Genomic DNA, 19,689 nt, shown 5'->3' on the forward strand with positions numbered 1-19,689 from the left:
AGCAGGGACGCGGAGGTCCCTAATGTCGCCCAGCATTTTGGACCAACGGGCCGAGCTTTCGGTGCCGAATGACCCGCGGCTGAACCCAACTAGCAGCAATGCTGATGGACGGCCCGCGGGAGAGCGAGCCCAGGGAGCCGGTCCCCCTGTCCCTGCCGGCCACTGGCCCCCAGGGAGGCTGCCGCCCACCTGAACAGAGCACTGCCCCCTGTGAGAGCCGCCGGCCCGCCCGCCCCAACTTTCACTTCGTGCCCTTTTCTTCGAAAACTTTGGGCGTCCCGGATAGTTTGGGGGTCGGTGGGGGCTTTTGTAGTAGCTGATCCCTGGGCCCAGGGAGCCGGTCCCCCTGTCCCTGCCGGCCACTGGCCCCCAGGGAGGCTGCCGCCCACCTGAACAGAGCACTGCCCCCTGTGAGAGCCGCCGGCCCGCCCGCCCCAACTTTCACTTCGTGCCCTTTTCTTCGAAAACTTTGGGCGTCCCGGATAGTTTGGGGGTCGGTGGGGGCTTTTGTAGTAGCTGATCCCTGGGGCCACTTTCGAAGTCACAGATCACCCGCCTGGCACTCAGACCCCCGGGGAACCACGCTGGGATGAAAATCCCCGTCTGCGTCCGCCATCCCCAGCTGGAGAAAGCTGCTTGCGGAGGGCTGGCTGGGCCGCGGCAGTGACAGAAGAGTTATATTTAGGCACAGGTGCCGAATGTGGCTGTCACAGGTCTAAAATGCTTTTCTGTCTTTACTCGCTGGCGTGCCTTCCCATCTATATTTAGGTGGCTTACTGTATGTAGCTTTTAAGGTCACTGGCTTTCCACGCGCTGCTGGCGATTCACAGGCGCGCTCCCTGAATTCATTGTGACCCGTTTCTGGGGAGCCCCTTCGAGGAGAGCAGACCCCCGCTTTAACTGCACATCTCAGCCCGCTGGCAGCAGGCGCCCGTGGGAAAGCCTCTGACCCTGGTTCAGGTGGAGTGTCACAGGGCACACTCGGAGTGAGCTCCTGGCTGTGTCGCATACAGGTGGAGGGACTCCGCTTTGGGGGTGATAGAATCTGCTGTGCAGTTCCCTAGAGAGGACTCATTCAGTCACTCACTCAGCAGACACCTCCCGTGTGGTCCTACTTCGTGCCAGACACACTGTGCGGGCCTTTTCTGTACGTGTCTGCATGTAGTCGCTGTCCACTTTATCTGTTGGAACCTTTTTACTTTTTCTCCTGAGTTTGTCACTGCATTATTAATGTCTCTTCAAAACTAGATTAGATCAGTTCTCCCCACCCCCTCCCTTGCTCCGGGACAACTGAGACGCTGTTGGTGTGCTGGTTTTTGTTTTGTGCCGTTGTCCTGCGTTGCTAAGCGTCGGGCAGCCTGTGTTTGTTGTCGGGTGCTCCGCATGGAGTCAGTACGCGTCTCATCTGTGGCCGGTTTAGCACGCTCGTCCCTTTCAGGCTGTTGCCGTAACTGGCTTTTGAGATGAGTTTGGTCTTTCGTTCGATTTCACTGTAACTTTTAGTTTTCATAATATTTGCAAGTTAAAAAATTATAAAAGAGCATAATAGTGCAGAAATGTTCAGAATTTGGAGGAAAACCCCCCAAGTATACATCACCCTAACCGCTATTATTGTGTTGCTTCTGAGGCTTTTCCCAGGATGACCATATTTCTCGCCGTTTCATATTTTATCACAGTTTTCCAAGTTGCCACGTGGTCCCCAAAGCCAAGGCCATTTTTTTCCCAGCGGCACAGCAATTTCATTAAGGTCCTGCGGCCGAGCATCACATTCTGAGAGTTGAGCTGGGCAGAGATGGGGTACAGGCAGGAAGCTGAATCAAGACTCGGAGCGCTGGGCCCCCAGAGGGAGGGTGGACAGACCCACTAGCGGTTGTGGGAGCCCCCGTCCCATGTGAGACCTGGCCTCTGGTTGAACGCTCCAAGTGACAGGCATTCCTTTCCTTCTTAGATCAACCATTAATTCTGTTAAGTCCAAGTGTCTTTCGATTATCCAGAATATTTGGTGTTTCTGGTGGACATTCTCACGAAGCATATTTATCTAGTCTCTGACCGACACACGGGCCCAGAAAGTCTCCGAGGGCAGCTGGCCTTGATGCACTGTGATCTTCCATGCCAGGCACCTAATCCCGACCCCTGCTCTCCTGCTGCGGAAGGGGCAGCAGTGAATGAACATATCCCAAGATCTAGCTGCCTCGAGTATGATTCTGATGTCTCTCCAAGACCTAATTTCTTTCGTTACCCAGTTATTTGTTAGCTAGTATCAACTATCATTTATTAGTTACTTATCAGATCCCAAGTGGTGATCTGTAATACAAGAGAAAACGTAGTTATCAGTCAGTTTCTATCTTCACAGCACCTTTTTCCTGGATGTTTTATGGAGCCAGCCCCATTATGGGGCATTTACGTAGACATTCGTCTCACAGACTAAACGGCACCTCTGAGGGTCGAGACCCTATGTCATCTATTCATTTCCGAATTTCCAGAACCCAGCCGTTCATCTAACAAATATTCACCAGTGTCTTCCACACGCCAGACCCTGTTCTGGGTTCGAGTCACAGTGGTGAACAAAGCCGACCGAACTCCCTGTCCTCTCACAGCTGACGCTGCAGAGGGGACGCGGTCTGAGCAGCGAGTGTCCTGTGCTGAGGAAAAGCAAGGGGTTCGGGGGAGCGGGAGCAGGACCGCAGGAAGGCGGGGGCCGAGTGTCAGGCTGGGCTCGTAGATCCGAGCAGGACCGGCCTTTACTCCGAGTGCAGTGGGCCGCCTTGGAGAGTTTGGGGCTGAGGGTTGACGCGACCGGCAGGCTGGGTGAACAGCCTGGAAGCTGGGGTGAGGACGGACGATGGGGGACCACTGAGGGAGGGTACCGCAGTCATCCGGGCACGGGGTGGTGGCCTCTGCCAGGACAGGTGTGCTGGTGGTGGTAAGGGATGGATTTTGGATAGTTTACAGTGTTCGGATTTTCTTGTAAAACTTCCGTGAACCTACAGAAAAGATGAGTGGTCCAGTGAGCATCTGCGTTTCCTTCGCCCGGTTCGGCTGTAACTATGTCGCCACACTTGCTCTGCCTGCTTCTCACATTCTATTATTATTTGCTAGAGCTTTTGAGAGGAACTTGCAGACGTCATCATCACCGTTCGCCCTGAACACTTCAACACGTTTCACCTGGGAGAAACTCCCCTCTTGTATATAACCGTAGCACGGTGGCCAAACTGAAGAAGTTTAACATCAAGGGCAAACGATTCACATTTCTTCGGTTATTCCGATGTCCCTGGTAGCCATTTTTCCCCAAGTGCAAGATCCGACCCAGGACCACACTGCATTTAGTTTCTCTCTCAGTTTTGCAGAATGTCCTTCGGTTTGGGTTTTCCCATTCTTACAACTGGGTTCCAATGAAATGCGCTTGTTAGGAACGTGACGTGGGGTATTTTTTCTGTCTTGGGGTACTGGAGAGATTTGAAGGTAGCAGCAAAAGGCCTCGTTGACAGATGAGATGGGAGGTTTGGGCGCTGCCAGCGAGCGAGACACGGAGGACTGTGGCGGGGGCAGGACTTTGTGGAAAAGGTCAGGCGTACAGGTTTGCACAGCGTGCAGCCTGCACGCAGATGGTGCTCCCGGGAGGTCTGTACTTGGCCTCCATGCTAGTAAAGCAGAAAGCACTTCTCACGAGCTGGGAGGCGGCGGCGGCTTCAGGTTAGGTCCTGGCCCGGGCTTACTGCGTGCGTCCTGTTCCACTCGACTTCCTCCTGGCCAGTGCGGCCAGCGTGGGACAAACTGTCCTTCCCTGCGGCTCTCCCCCTCATTCTCTGCAGTGGCCCTGCCACTAGCCCCTCGATAATGTCTGCCCCATGTGTCCCACTTCGCAAGAGGAGTAAGTGGAAAAATCGGGCTCCAGATCAGGGACAAAGCGGCCGCTTTGGAGGGGCGGGTGCAGGACACCTCTGTGGTTGCATTCATGTGGTGGGTTTGCTTAACGACTCAACTCAAACCTGCTCTCTTTCTTTTCAAGTTTAAGCTCATCTCCCAGGCATACGAAGTGCTTTCAGATCCAAAGAAAAGGGATATTTATGACCAGGGCGGTGAGCAGGCCATCAAGGAGGGAGGCTCGGGCAGCCCCAGCTTCTCCTCCCCCATGGACATCTTCGACATGTTCTTCGGTGGCGGAGGGCGGATGGCTAGAGAGAGAAGAGGTAAATGCTTTGAAAGACACTCGGCAGGTCATAGTTTCCAAAGTGCACGCTGCTGGAGCCGGGGTGGACCGCGCCCTAAAGGGGCCCGATCGCCACGGTGTGGCATCATGAGCGTTAGCTGTGCCCAGGCTACCTGCAGCCTCCTAGCGCGTTCAGCAATTCCCTGTCACCCTCCAGACACCATGTGTAAAAGAACAGGTGCAGTGATGAGTAGAAGGGAAGAAGGTCAAGTTCATAGTGCCCCTTCCCCCCTTTGTTGAGAACCTGCCTGCCTCTTTCAGAATGCAACAGAGTGAACGAGGGACGCGGCCCTGAGCTGCCTGGCCCCAGGCTGCCGTTTTTGAGTTCTGGGGTTTGCTCTTCCTAATTTTTCTACCTCTCACCTCCTGCCGAGGCTATGAGCTGTCGCCTCTGTTACTAGAGGTCTCTAACAGCCCCTTTCCCTGTTCGGTTTACTGTCGATAAGCTTTGGATCTCGAAACCAGATGGATAACCAGGCTTATGACAATCCTGGATAAAATCGGAGAAACCAGCTCTGCACTGGGGCTTGGGAAGGCTGCTGTGGGTCAGCAAGAGGCCGCTGCATACATGAGGCTGCACCTGTTCTCATATCGTAACTGACTTCGAGCTTCAAAAAGCATGACTGCTGAGTCTGAGCAGCATGCTGAAAATCGCAGTGTTTCTTAGGGAAAAGGCCTCGCCCTGTCGTCTGGGTGCAACGAATGGCGTAGATGTGACTAAAACCTTGGGCGTCTCTGGCCCAGTGCACTCTGCCTTGAGAGGAACAGCCAGTAAACAAGCACAGCTGGTCTCAGGCAGGGCACCAGGGAGGGTCCCGAGAGGCTGGCACAGCGCCGAGCAGACGCCCGCCGTCTGGGACACACAGGCGAGATTTAGGCAGAGCGAGTCCCCTCCTGGCCACGACTTAGAAGCAGAGCGTGTTCCTGTCGGGAAGAGCTTCCGCTGAAGGTCCAGAGGGCGCTGGTCACGCGCCCGTCCCTGAGGAGAGCTTCCTTCCTGGGTGGGGGCCTGGTGATCCCTCATTGTGACACTGTTCCAGGCGGCTCAGCGTGCTGTCCTCAGCTGTTCTTCGGAGACAAAGATGGAAAGTCTTTCCACTGACATCCATAAATGATTGAGTAATTAGCTCACAGCTAGAAAGGGCATCAGCTCTCACTGCTGGCAGAGGGCCAGAGGCGTGGGCCAGGTGTAATGGCAGCTCTGTCCTCACGGGGAAGGGAATGAACGACACGGGCACAGCTGTGAGTCTCGGCAGCGTGTCATCGGGGTGGTATTAATACACTGGAGTCAATACAGTATCACTAATGTTTTTTTCTCCCTTTGGTAAGGCAAGAATGTTGTACATCAGTTGTCTGTAACTCTTGAAGATTTATATAATGGAGTCACAAAGAAATTGGCGCTCCAGAAAAATGTGATTTGTGAGAAATGTGAAGGTAAAAATTAATTTCTGAGTGAATCTCAAAGTTCCGATCCCTTAGATCTGAAAACAATTCAGATTGTTTTATAATCCAGAAAAAAAATAAGTTATCTTTTCATGAGTGAGTGTCGAACAGGTTGCAAACAGGTGACCTGAGGGCCAAGTCTCATTTGGCCCTGTCCATTGTTTATTTGGAATGTACATTTATTTAATACATTGACAATTATTTTAAAAACTTAAAAATCAAGACAATTCACCCAACCTAGTCAGCAAACTTCCTCGGGAAAGGGCCTGATGGTAAACATTTTGAGTTTTGTGGGCCGTGGGGTCCGTCATTAACTGCACGAGCAGCTGCAGACACCGCGTACACGAGAGTGCATGTCGGAGTCCCAGCGAACCAGGACTTAGCGAACCAGGTGGCTGCCGTAGATTACTGACCCTTGACTTGAATGTAAATGTAACTTTTATTATTTGATTTTTCAAGAAAAGTCAGCTCCACATCATCTCACCGAGAACTGGTGAGCTGGGTGGCTGTCCCCAGGGACAGGGTTGTGTCTCGCTCCCTATGGCCCCGCCTACTCGCTTACCTGTAGGCATGGGTGTTACTCCACCCCGGGTGTAAGAAAGCACAGTTGATGAAGCTGTGGCAACAACTGGGCTTGGCACAGCCAAAACCACAAACGTCGGAGACCTCATGATAACACCTGCCTATCATGTGCTTGGCTGCAGTCACCCAGGCTCTTGCACATTGCTTGTCGTGACTGTAAATAGCCAGGATTGAAACCCGGGGTACAGCGAGTAGCTCATTCCCATCCTGCTGTGATGCCCGGCAGCCATGTTCCCAGGGATGAGCACAGCTGTCATTCCTGTCGCCCCCTCCCCCGCAGGCGTCGGTGGGAAGAAGGGGTCCGTGGAGAAGTGCCCGCTGTGCAAGGGCCGAGGGATGCAGATCCACATCCAGCAGATCGGGCCGGGCATGGTGCAGCAGATCCAGACCGTGTGCATCGAGTGCAAGGGCCAGGGCGAGCGCATCCACCCCAAGGACCGCTGCGAGAGCTGCAGCGGCGCCAAGGTCATCCGGGAGAAGAAGATCATCGAGGTGCACGTGGAAAGAGGTGAGGCCCAGAGGCCCGCCCCATGGGGCCGGGAGCGCTGAGCCCGCTGCGAAGCTTTGTAGGCAGCGCGCTGCTCACAGAGGTGGCTAATCAGAAAGGCGTGCTGTCCCCAGGCATGAAAGACGGCCAGAAGATCGTGTTTCACGGAGAAGGAGATCAGGAGCCAGAGCTGGAGGCTGGCGACGTCATCATTGTGCTTGATCAGAAGGACCACGGTGTCTTCCAGAGACGCGGCCACGACCTGATCATGAAAATGAAGATTCAGCTTTCCGAGGCCCTTTGTGGCTTCAAGAAGACAATAAAAACGCTGGACGACCGAGTCCTTGTGATCACATCCAAACCAGGTACTGTCTCAAACGCATGCCGCGCCGTGGCTGTGTTGGGCACGATGCTGCCGGCAACACGGCCTGGTGTCATGAGGTTGACTTCTGAACACAAGTGAGCGTGACTTGATTTTCTCTCAGTTTAAGGTCATCACTAGTGACTCGAAAAGGTCATGAATTTTTTATATTTTCCTAGAAAAAAATTCAGAGTTGCAGAAAGAGCCTCAAACAGGAATCCTTGGGGTCGAAATTCTAACTGGAAACTGCCAATTTAACTAGTTTTAAAAAGTTAATTTTTGAATAAGAAAACACAGCCGATAATAGGTGTTTTTCACAGCCAATAACAGGTGGTCATCTTGTCGATTCATTCACATTGTGCCACCGACTCTATGTGAAACATTTAAAAACTGGATTTTCCCAAAAAAAGACCTTGGCTGCGAGCTTATCCTTGGAGGTGCGCACAGATCTGCCCCTCTGCACACCCACGGGAGCTGGAGGGGGCTGCCTGAGGGACCGAAAGGGTTCTTGGGGGCGTGAGCGCTTAGCCTGCTGGCTCCTGTCACATACCGGGGTCCCCGCTCCCAGGGGGGCGAGTACATGTGGGCTCCAGGGCACCTGCCTGGAGGGGCCGAGGGGATGGCAGGCAGACTGGAAAAGGGAGAGGCCAAGCTATGATCTTGACTTGAATCCCCCTCAGAATAGCACATAAGGTCAACCGTCCATGTCAAAAGAGGCCCGGACAAGTATGCTGGTGGCGGAGCCGCCCCAACACCCTTGACCCCACCACTGGCCGTGAGCACGCTGCTCTGGTCCCTCGCTGGCCGCAGGATGAGGAAGTAGTTTTCCCTGTGGGCATCTGAGGTTTGACATGAGGGGCAGGAGGCTGACCCTTCATGCCCCCTCCACTTCCTGTTCCCTAACGGAAGCTTCTCTGCGGCAGGTGAGGTGATAACGCACGGGGACCTGAGATGTGTGCGTGATGAGGGGATGCCCATCCACAAAGCACCCCTGGAGAAGGGGATGCTCATCATCCAGTTCTCAGTGAGTCCGTGTTTAATCCTCCTGGGGCGCGCCGCTAAGGGCCTCGCTCGGGAAGGGGAGTAACTCCTGCTTCTCCCCACTCGCCCTCTGCAGGTGATCTTTCCCGAAAAACACTGGCTTCCTGCAGAACAGCTTCCTCAGCTGGAAGCTCTCCTCCCTCCTCGGCAGAAGGTGAGGGTCACGGATGACATGGATCAGGTGGAGCTGACTGAGTTCAATGCCAACGATCAGAACTGGCGCCAGCACAGGGAGGCCTACGAGGAGGACGACGATGGGCCCCGGGGGGGCGTGCAGTGCCAGACGGCATGAGGTGGCCCCCCGGGCTAGCTCGCGACGATGTAAAGGTGGCACAATGAAAGCGGAATCACTCTAACGGCCTCTGTCTGGGGTGTCCTGCGTGTATGTTCAGCATTCTGTCTTTTCGGGGTTTTTTTGGTTGTAACTTATCGCTTAATTTATATTTAAATGTTTTAAGTGTAAATCACCTCTAGTCTGCACACGGAATCTGTTTATTTACAATTCCAGGATGCTTTGGAGATGCCGGAGACTGCACTGACACTTTGTGCTTCTAGTGGCTTTGCCATAATTCAGTTCCACCCGCTCAGCCCCCGGGAACGTCCAGCCCCACGGGGTGAGCTGGCCCATCTCTGGCCCGGGTTCCCCCCCATCCCTCGCACAGGTCCTAAGGGTGTGATCTCAGGGCTGCCAATGTGACATTTCTGGGTCTAGATTCCAGCCGATCCACCTCGAGTGTGGGTCACGCTGACTAGGCTGCAGGGCCGACTCGGCTCCCAGTGTTCTGTGCCCCCGAGTGACGAATGGGGAGTAAGTGTGTCTGATCACTGCTCTTGGAAGCTTCCAAGCCTCGTGGTGAGGACAAACCCATGTTCTACAACGAAACGCCGAGGAGCTGTCTGCCTGTGCCCCGGACCTTGTTCTCTGTGGTTTTAATGATCTCCTGGTGACGACTTTTACGATGGTCACCCACCAAAGTGCTTATTTGTAAAGAAACAGAAACCTTCCGTGTCCCCAGCAGCCTCCGTGCAGCAGCAGGAGCCACGGCAGGGTGCTGGTGGCTCGGCACGGCACAGCCCACCTCCTGGGTGACGGGAGGGTGTGGAGGACAGGCCGCCTGTTTTCCGGCTCATTCCCCGACTCAGCCTCTCTTCCAGACCATCGCCCCTCTCCCCGCCCAGCCGTAGGCTCCTTGCACGGACTAGTGGCACGTGGCTGCGGTCTGTGTGGGCGCCACTGTGAGTGACGGCTTGTCTGGAGGAGGGCTCGGTCAGTACCTTACTCCTGGCAGGGTGACAACAGTGTATGTATTGGGGTCGCCCGCAACCCATAGCCATTCCCATAGTCGTGAAGGAAATTCACCTTCTGTGCAGCTGAGTCAAAGCAGAGGCTCCCGTCAGCCCCATGGCCACTTGGTGACACAGTACCTGCGAGTGACTCAGACCAGGGACCTCCCCTAGAAGGGTCAGAGGGCAGACCAGACCCACGGCAGGTAGGGTGAGCATCATGTGCTCCAAAATAGGTACATATGGCCCACCTATGCGCCGACCACTGACCGGGACGGAGACGACACCTATTCTTCCAACCAGGCCCACGTGAAAACCCACTTAAAGATGGACCACAAGTGCAGGGTGGTGTTTCTGCGCTGTGACTTCCTAACCAATGACTGCGAGACAGCTGTTTAGTTGATGACGGGGCAGAGTTACATTCAGCTCCTTCCCTGTCACGTAAACGGAATCTGGAGGGTGTTGCTTAAAATTCATCCTACCTGTACATCTGTCACTTTTAAAATTAAAGTTGAGCTGGTATGAGAAACGGCTTTGGTTTTCATTTTCTGGAGCTCAGAAGAGCAGGGTGAGGTGCCGATCTGCCTCGCACTGGTTGGTATAAAGGCTTGGAGTTTCCAGCCACTTCTCTTTGGGGGATCAGTGCATGTACCAGGCAGCAGCGACTGCCAAGAAGAGCAAGCGTAATGGGGAGGGTGGTGGGGAGAGCGGAAGCCTCTGCCGTGACATCTGAGCAGCTACCAGGACGCAGTGAGAGACCCTCGGGTCAGGGAGGGACATCCCAGGCACAGGAAACGCCCAGGGCAGGGCAGGGCGAGGAGGCACGATCAGAAGAAGGAGCGCGGTGCCAGCTACTTACGCGCTCCCCGTCCGCAGGCTGGCTCGTCGGGTCCAGGCGCTCCGGGGTGACAGGCAGGGCTGCGGGCCGCTCGGCACAAGCTTGAGCCTACAGACTCTGTTAAGGCAGCAGTACCTACCAGCAAGCTACAGGCTTCCCTACAATTAGTAGGGAAAAGACAGTGTGGCAGGGGCGTTGCTAATACATCGAGTAGCAGGGCGCCCAGGCGGCAAGGATGACGGGACGGTCCCAGCCAGTCAGGTACCGCATTCCGGATAAGCGGCTCCCTCCCCAGCCCGGGAGCCCAGGGCGAGCCCGCATGTCTAAGCCGGAAGCCCCGGAAGGCCCCGGAAACCTTCGCCCTGGGCCGACGCTCGCTCGCACACAACGTCGCACACAACGACGCCAATGCCTGTCACGGCTCGCCAGTAATGGCAGGGGGGAATGAAGCACGTCGGGAACCGGTGTTGGCATTAAGAGCACTTTACGTTAAAGAACGAACAGCATTTCCAACAGAACGTGAAAAGACTAATGTATCTACGAAACGTAGCTTTTTGCCACTGTAAATGTGGTGTTTCCAACTCGAAAGGGAAGGAATGTCACGTTCAATCTGTGCTTTCTCTCCGCAGCATTAGCCTGGAGACTCTGATGTCTAAACTGGACAATCACAGATGTGAATTTCCTGGTCATCTCCAACAGACACAATTTTTGAGCCATTTCCATTGTATTTTACTCCCCAGACCTGTAAATAAAGGGGGGAAAAAGTTGTACCAACGCCTCCATTCTTTAGGAACGAACACCCTGACTCTGCTGTCGTCATCCTGAACCTAGAAAGCACCGGCGTGAGGGGGTTCTGGTGCCGTCCGAGCCAGTGAGGACCAGGCACTGCCCCCCACCGCCCCAACTGCAGAAAACTCCATTTCTAAATACGAGTCCAGATGCCTACAAACTTTCCACAGGTTCAGAATCCAGGGAGTAACTAAAAGCATGGAGCCCACGAGGGGCCAGCACGGGGTCTCACGTCGCCAGGAAGGGGCCCCGCCAGGACCCTGAGGTCAGCGCCTCCCGGGACGACTGCACATGGTGTCCCCACCCTGACGGCAGCGTGGGCACTGAGCCACACCCCTCCCCAGGCAGCACTGGCGTGGTCAGGGTTTGACCAGGTCAGCCTGTCGCCCTGGCCTGGTGTGCGGTGTTCCAGCCCCGATTCCAGCGTTGTGACTGGGCCAGGCGCTGGTCTCACTTACACTCCAGACACCTTCCTCAGCCAGCAACACGCTCTGACCCCCACACGCAAGACGCAGCGGCAGGACTTAGGCCCGGGAGTGGAGATCAAGGGTAAATGCCCTCAGCTTTATTGGCAACGGTTTAAGATTAAATGTAAAAAAGCGTGAACGATCACGTCAGTTACCTCTGAATGCTTTCCAAAGGGGAAATCCGTGCAGTCATCGTGAAAACGTTTAGAATGTACTAGAAACCACTCTGTACTACCATGGGCATCCATTTTTTCATACTGACTAGTTACCCAGGACCCTGCTACTCAAAGTGTTGAGACAGGAGCACTGCCCGCCTCCCCGGACCCAGTCAGAAATGCAGCTGCTCGGGCCCTCCCACGCCGGCCGAAGGGCCACTGCATTGCCGCCAGATCCCACGCAGGCAGAGGGGTGTCCTGCGAGAACAGAGCCCCGCCTCCAAGCTCAAAGGCCGAAACAGAAGTGACCAATATCGTGGGAGCCAAACAACCTGTAACAGTTCTGCCTTCAGGAACATTCAAAAGAAATTGTGTTTCCTGGGACAGCTCCCCAGATGGCAAGTGCTGACTGCGTTTGGGCAATGGAGGCATCTGAGGGGTGGGCCTTCCTCAGCCCCACAGCCAGGCTGTCCCCAGACACAGGCCCCAGGCGCTCGTCCCCTGGGCGACAAGCCCACGCTTCTGCGGCCTCTGCACAGGGGCATTGCATCTCGTGGGCCACTGGCGGACAGCACATGCCTGACCCCCACACTCCAGATGGTGTACATAGGGACACAGCTGGACGGAGGCCCAAGAGGGCGAGGCGCTCAGGGCCGACAACTCGAGCAGCAAGGTGCGGAGGGGAAGGGTGGGCACCGTGGTCAGGCGGTGCCAGCAGCCCACAGACAAGGAGCGTAAACGTAACGACGCCATACCTGATCCTGGTGATCGAAGAAGGTGTGAACGCAAGTCCTCGTTCCAACATCCCAGACTTTCACGCTTTTGTCAGATGAACTATTTTAAAAAAAGGAACGTTAGTATCAAAAACAGTTTTCAGACTGGTCTGAAGTTGGAAGGAATGTGATTAAAAATTCCACACTCCTTTGCTCACTGACCCTCTGCGTGTGTGCACCTAGGAGTTGGCCAGGGTGCTGGCATCACTGGGCAGCCTTCCTGCTCACAGCGCGGCCACGTCCTTGACACTGTGACCTGCTGGCCCTCACAATAAGCGTTCTCACCAGGATGCTGTCATCCCTTAAGCAACTGTAGGTAGAAGACTAGATGTATAAGGAGAAACTAAGATTTGAGCTCTTCGAAAGAATCCACCTCTGTTCCAACTAAGGACAACTAACTTCACAACTTTAAAAAGCACTGCAGAGAATAAAAGCGACTGAATAAAAAACGAGCCATGCCGCCTTGAAACATTAAGGCAATTCGTACATTTTAGAAAGTGCTAAGAATCATAAGTACCTGGAAACAAAGTGAGTGTCATCAGGACAAAATGCCACGTTCAGCACCCAGGATGCGTGGCCACTCAGTGTGCCAGCCAAGTTGGCGTGTTGTCTGAAACAGGAAAATGTCAAACAGAACGGATGTGTTAACTCTCAGAATAAGTCACTGAAGTGGAAGGTGTACCATTAACTCTGCCCGTCCCCTTGGACCAACCCTGCTACCCTTATAACGACAGTGTGAGTGTCCCCAAACTCCCTTTCCAATGCAGGAGCATCGCCCACTGCAGAAACAGGACCTTATGATGGCATTAAGCCGACTGTGTTCACGCCACCGAGAGCCAAGAATAAGAGCAGAGAGCTTAGCAGCTCAAGAGGCAGGAGGAGCCGCACTGCGGAGGCTCAGCGAGTCGGCTAAGATGAGGGCGCTGAAGATGGCAGGGGCCACCTCGGGATGGCATCGGGGTCCACACGGGGCGGAGCCTGCACTCCAGATGTGCTTCTGACCTACCCAGACATTTAAAATCAGCGAGCTCACAAGGGACAGGACGCCTGAAAGAGGAGGAAGGGTCTGACCCTGCAGGCAAGCCACGCACGTCTCCTCCGCGACGCTCGCTCAGAGGCGGGGATGGGGGTGTGTGTGTGTGTGTGTGTGCGTGCGTGCGTGCGTGCGCGCGCGCGCCCGTCCATCCAGGGAGACACAGTCTGCTGTGGCCTGAACACTCCTTGACAGTAACAGGAAGACACAAAACGGGCCCTGGTGTTGAGCGAGGAGCCTTGAATCGTGACAGGTAACTTACACGTCATAGATCTTGATGTAGCCATCATCTGAGGCTGTGACCAGGAGCTGAGAATCCGGGGAGAAGGTCAGGGAGCGAATGGGCATAGCATGGCCTGAAAGCGACGGGGCCAGTTAACGTGGCGAAGCACCGCCTCCCGGCCCCTCACATGGGCTCCTCCCCGGCCACGTCCCTCTCAATGACACGAGGTGCACCGCCCAGGTGCTTCACTCAGACAGGGCGGTACCAACTGGACCCTTCCTCCTAGTGCTCTAGAAGCGTCCGCATAACCAGACCCCTCCTCTTGGAGCCGTTTCTCGTCGGTCTCCTTCCCTGAACCACTGGGCCCCAGTGCACATCGCTTACGAAGAACTCTGCTGCAGACGCGGCCAACGTGGAGACATGCGTTGCTTCAAACGGGACGCGCTTTCCCACCCGACCCTGTCATCGGTGAAGGGTACAGGGGGAGGCAGCGTGCTCACTCGGAAACACAGGAGAGTGCGGGGCGGAACTGTCCCTCCACCCGCCCAGAGGCCACCACACGGAGGTGGGCACAGCACCTTCGCCCGCCTTCCGACAGCCAACGGAAAGGGTTTGCTTCCTAACCACAACGGGACCGTCGTCTGGCTGAGACACAGCAACTCGTGAATAAATGACGCGCGTTTCACACGGGTACGAGGACTCGGGAGTCCAGGTGAAAACTATGGTGAGAAAACTAAAGCGCGAGGCACTTCCCATTTCTAACGGCACCCGACGGTTCGCAAACCTAACGCTCACTTGCCATCCAGCGGCAGTTCAATGAAAGGATCATTCTTCCTCTGTGACCTGATAACCCCCTTTGCACAAAACGAAACGAGCCGCACCTTCCAGCGTATGCAGGAGCTTCCCAGTCGCAATATCGAAAATGTTGATGATCCCGTCTATGGCCCCGCTGGCCAGGTACTTCCCATCAGGGCTCTGTGCAGGGAACACGTGGGGACCGTGAGGTTCCGCGCTCGACACGTCTCCTGTTGGCTGCAGCTGTCACTGGCTGGCCAGCAAAGCACGCCAGTGACGCCGCCGCTGCAGTGACTGCGGAACCTGCAGCGAGGCACACGACAGGCTGGAAGAGTGAACCAACAGTCAGAGGGAGAAACGAGGGCGCGGTTTCCTTACATATGCGATGCTGAGAATGAATTTCCCTCTCGTGTCCAAAGAATACTCCTTTTTCCCACTTTCCACACCGAAAATGTTCACTTTCCCCACGTGGGTTCCTGTGGCCAGATACTGGGAATCAGGAGAGAAGGCCAAAGTCCAGGCGTCCACTGAAAAGGAAAAAAAGGGAGAAAGTAGTGAGAACAGATGCGACCTTAATCCAAAAACTTTTAAACATTGGCGGGAACGTAAAATGGTACGGCCGCTTCGAAAAGCCGTGTGACAGTTTCTTAAGTGAAAACGAACGCTTATCATAACACCCGGCAAGTCCACTCCTAGGCATTTCCCAAGAGAAATGAAAACGCGGGCGCGTGCAGACTTGTACACCAATGTTCACGGCAGCGTGACTCATAAGAATGAAACACTGGAAAGCACCCAGGGACCCATGGACAAAACGTGGCACATCCTCAGCGTGGAGCACCACACAGCAGTACGGGACAAACCGCGGTGCGCCTCGGACTCATGCCGAAGCAAGGATGAGACGTCCGACGACACAAGTCCACTCGCCAACTCTTTCAAAAAGCCAAAGCTAGAGACAAAGTATGCCAGCGGCCGCCTGGGCTGTGGGCGGGAACACGGAGGGACTAGGAACGGGCGTGAGGGGACGTTCTGGGGCGCAGCAGTGTTCGAAACTGAACTGGAGCGATGGCGGCACAACCGTAAAATCTGCTGCAACTCGCCGAACTCTGTCGTTACACCGCATCGATTTCACAGGGCGATTACAGCGCTGAGGTTTCCCCTCGACAACGCCATGCGGGTCGGGGTCCGGAAACACTCACACGTAAACCTGCGACACGACCGAGTGTTTTCCGCAAATTTATAGAAAATAGTTTTTAAAAAAATCGACTAGTTCTAAGTTACCCCGCACAACTCAGCTGACCTCGAGGGCTCTACCCAGGCGCTGTCGGCAGACCCCTGCGCGGCCGCGTGGGCCTGACGGCATTCTAGCCTCTCTCTCCTCAGCTGTGCGGACCCCACAGAGCTCTGAGAGCCTCTGGGTCAGCGCCCAGAGGCCAGGGAACGATCCAGGTGTTCGCTGCCCGCCACGCCCCCTCTCACAGGGGACAGACCCGCCCTCAGTCCTGCCACAGACACTGCTGGTCACGTCACAGGGAAACGAGGGGGAGGCTCGATCCCCAGGCCCTCTCTTCATCCCCCGCACAGGGCTCAAAGAGGACATGCCCTCCTCGGCCCCAGGACAGGGCAGGGGAGGCCCTGACCCATGCGAAAGGGGCTCCCATCATGAAGGGTCAGCGCCACGTCTCGTTGTTTCAAAATAACACATACGTTCAAAGTAATAACAACTCATTTAATCGTTTACCTTATGAAATGTTTGTTTCAAAAAGGAAATTAACTTCAGAAGTACTCACTTAACCGAAAAGATCTGAAAAAGCTTTTATGATAATCTCTCAAGGAGCTGCTTTTTACTCTTTATCCCTAAATGACAACGGCATCTATTCTAAAAGGATTATGTTTCTTATTCCTACCTGGAAGGAGCTGTTTAGAGAGACTATGGTTATCAGAAAATTTGATTGTTATTCTTTGAAGTTTAATGACACTTCTGAATTACTTTTACATTTCTCTACTAACTGTTTTACAATATAGAACTTTAGCATCAAGTGTCTTCTGCTCAAAAATGAAGGCATTTTATTCCTCAATCAAACCCTGCACGTGAGCATTCAGACATTTTTTTGGTCCCTAAGCCCTGTCCCTGGCTGAGAGAGGAGCTCGTCTTCACTGTGGGGCCGCGACCCTCGCTGCCACCGCCTCCTCAACAAGCACTTCGGGACAGCTCCCGCCTGGCTGGGCCACCAACGCAGGGCCCGCCCGCCCTGTGCACTCCCTGTACATCCGGGACGCTCTCCCGTTCCTCTCTCTGTCTCTTGTGGTGGTGCACATTCTCCAGGCGCATTTTCAAGGCAGGCACGATGTGCGTGTCCATGTCCCTCAGCATCGGACCTAGCCTCAGCACAGTGCGTCCGTCGTCAGGTGAGTCTGGCCACTCTGTACCGGCTGGCAACAGTGCTGTGCCCGCTGCCCTAGAGCAGAGTCCCACCGCGCTCTGCGGGCTGGCTTGGGGACCCCCACCTTCTATGAGCGACGTCAGTGGGTAAGGACACATGCAAACACAATCACCTGGGGAATCGGAGTGTGTCTGGGGAGCTCTTTCCACATACACACCCAGCCCACACACCCCGGTCCTGTAATTCGGTGGGTCCCAAAAGAGGACTGGGCATGTGTCTGTCTCTTACAAAACCACAGCAGTAAGTCACAGACAAGGAGCACTGCCTCTGAGGGGTAACTCAGGCTCCAGACAACCCAGCCTCTTACGCGCTCTGGGACCGCCATGCCATCCGGCATAAGGGCGGCCTGGAGTGGCTCCTGGGTGGAACGGAGAGAGGCGAGTCTGCCCGGGGCTCCAACCAGGGCGTCACGTCAAGGACACACCTGGGCGGCCCTGCTGTCATCAACCCACAAAGGAGCGTGCCCGCCTGGGCTGGGTTTTCCGCACTGGCTGGCGGCTACCGCATCCTAGCAGACAGGCACTTACTTACAGGTGACTAAAACGTCGTGCAGCTGGTTCCACAGCTGGTTCCACACTGGTCCAGCTCAATTTAGTCACTTCCCCCATGACCCAGATGTTTACCAAGGGTGGTGGACACGACTGTGCTGTCCTACAGAACTGAAGACCAGACTCTGTTTCTGTAGAAGTTTCGTATCTATCACGCACTGGAAATCAGGCATTGAACCATAATGAGTCGAGAGTGCCAGCACACAGACCCGTGAGGAAGCCCGGCCTTACGCCATCCGAGCAGAGGTCCACCTCCCAAACCAGCAGTTCTCACACCCAAGGCTCTGAGAGCTGCCTACTTTTTAAATAAGCTTAGCGCCGAAATTCACCTGGCAGGAAAAGCCGACCGGACGCGACGAAGGCCACTGAGAACCTCCACCTATCTCTCAGGACGAACACTCGTGTTTAGTTGCTGATGTTAATGTTGACTTCTTATGCTGTCCCGGACTCACCAAAGGTGTCACATACATACAGTTCAGGCACCTGCTTCCTTCTCTCAAATCCAGTCACTCCGAACTGCAACACCGTCTACACCTAAAGGTTCTGAAAAGGGACAGCGAACCTGCCGTCTTCCCCAAGAGCAAAGCCCTTACCAGGTCCTGCATCTATGGACTTGATCTGTTTGCCGTTTTCCAAGTCCCAGAGACGAATGTGAGCATCGAGAGAACTGGACGCAGCGATGGGCAGGGTGTGGCTGATGTCCACGGACACCACGCCCAGCTGATGTCCCTCCAGACTCCACTGCAGGTCCAGCCTCTCGTCACGCCTTCAGTGGGGACAGAGAAACGGAGTTCACACACAGCTCACTGCACTGCCTGGGCCCCTGTGACATGCATTGCCACAGAACACCAAAGGCCACCCAGTTTTACTCATGGGACTTTTTTAAAACTAGAGGTCTTGACGGTGAACAAAAGAACGAGCGAGAACACGCTGCCTCTCCGCAGCGACAGACCGCTGCTGCCGTCCGGCCCAGAAGACCGTTACCGCTGCCCTGACTGCGGCTCGGGACCCCCGAACCCCAACTTCCCAGGCTGTGAGGAACGGGGGTACTCACCATTTCCAGACCTTCACCAGGTCATCCAGCGATCCCGTGACCACCGTCTCAGAGTTTTCTTTCTTGTTTGTCCCCCAGGCAACTGACCAAATGGCATCATCGTGGGCTAGAACGGAAAGCGTGTCATTTAAAAAGTCTTCGTGCAACTTCTGAATCGAACGCGCTGCATAAAATGGGGCTGAAACACCGTCCTGGCAGTTCTCAGGCAAGTCTACGTGAACCCGCTTCGTTGCTCTGCAAAGTGCGTTCCTAGGGAGCTTTGACCACAACTGTGCGGCCGCACGTGAAACCCGGGGGTTCCGAAGAGGCCACCGGCCTGGAGCACAGGTTTACCGGGTGGGGCAGGGGTGATGCTACGTCCTTCCCACTTTGGCACGCTGTCCGGCACACGTCCCCGTCTGCCACAGCTACTACTGACCGAAATGACCGATACCAGCGGGGAGCCCTCCCCCCGCCACCCAGCAGCCAAAAACGTGACCGTGACTTGATAAGGGCTAGCCCTTAGAGACCTCCGGGAAGCAGCAGGCGACTCAACCGTGAACAGCATTTCGGTGCTAAGCTTATTTAAAGCAGCGCCTACTACAGTCTCCACATGGGCTGCTGTAGCCACACGTCCGTGATGCTTAACGGACCAGGTACTACAACAGCCTTTTCTAAGTGCCATGTCAACTAATCACCATGACCCTACGAAGCAGGCACGGTTCATGTCACCTTCGTTCACAGACCAGAAACTGGAGGCTGAGAGGCCGAGCGGCTCACCCAGAGTCAAAAGCTAAGGGGCAGAGCCAGGGTTGCAAATCCAATCTGTCAACTGGAGTCCGCCTTAATACTCTAAGTGTGCGAGCTGCACATCCAGTGGGCCACACTGTCGGGTCTGCAGACCTGGTGCATGTGTGCGAGTGGAACAAGTGCGTGTGGAAGCTTCCTTTACAATCGGCTGCGATTCCTCAGGGACATCTTTCGGAGGCGTGAATGTAAGGTACCCAACTAAACGACGGCGAGCTACACGCAGCATCATGGCTTCAGCCGCCATCCCCACCCGACCTGAGCCTGCTAGCTTGCCACCTGGATGGCCTTAGCAACTACTGACCCATTCCAGCCAACCTGGGAGAAAGTTTTAGCTTCGACTTCAGACCACCCGTTACCCATGGAGAGTGGCAGAGCC

The 19,689-nt window shown here is 55.0% G+C and overlaps 2 protein-coding genes across 6 annotated transcripts in view; one reads left to right on the top strand and one right to left on the bottom strand.

The window, feature by feature from the left end:
- The first annotated feature begins 372 nt into the window (after positions 1–372).
- On the top strand, positions 373–9,937 carry DNAJA4 (DnaJ heat shock protein family (Hsp40) member A4). Its single transcript, XM_006905331.3, has 6 exons — positions 373–4,190; positions 5,540–5,644; positions 6,516–6,743; positions 6,857–7,087; positions 8,007–8,107; positions 8,201–9,937. The coding sequence occupies exons 1-6, from the start codon at positions 3,956–3,958 to the stop codon at positions 8,414–8,416; spliced, it is 1,116 nt and encodes a 371-aa protein (XP_006905393.1). The 5' UTR covers positions 373–3,955; the 3' UTR covers positions 8,417–9,937.
- A 776-nt stretch (positions 9,938–10,713) lies between these two features.
- The window catches only part of WDR61 (WD repeat domain 61), a 13,100-nt gene continuing 4,124 nt past the window's right edge, over positions 10,714–19,689 (bottom strand). For all 5 annotated transcript variants that reach the window (XM_025050247.1, XM_006905332.2, XM_006905333.3 and 2 more), the window contains 8 exons: positions 18,525–18,630; positions 18,064–18,236; positions 14,860–15,008; positions 14,568–14,661; positions 13,726–13,819; positions 12,948–13,040; positions 12,413–12,491; positions 10,714–10,988 (listed from right to left, as the gene is read on the bottom strand). In XM_025050247.1, the coding sequence (XP_024906015.1) occupies positions 10,899–10,988; positions 12,413–12,491; positions 12,948–13,040; positions 13,726–13,819; positions 14,568–14,661; positions 14,860–15,008; positions 18,064–18,236; positions 18,525–18,630 (878 nt within the window). In that variant the 3' untranslated portion in view covers positions 10,714–10,898. The remainder of the gene's footprint in view (positions 10,989–12,412; positions 12,492–12,947; positions 13,041–13,725; positions 13,820–14,567; positions 14,662–14,859; positions 15,009–18,063; positions 18,237–18,524; positions 18,631–19,689) is intronic.

The sequence above is a fragment of the Pteropus alecto genome, unplaced genomic scaffold (assembly GCF_000325575.1).
Source record: "Pteropus alecto unplaced genomic scaffold, ASM32557v1 scaffold60, whole genome shotgun sequence".
Classification (NCBI taxonomy): Eukaryota; Metazoa; Chordata; class Mammalia; order Chiroptera; family Pteropodidae; genus Pteropus; species Pteropus alecto.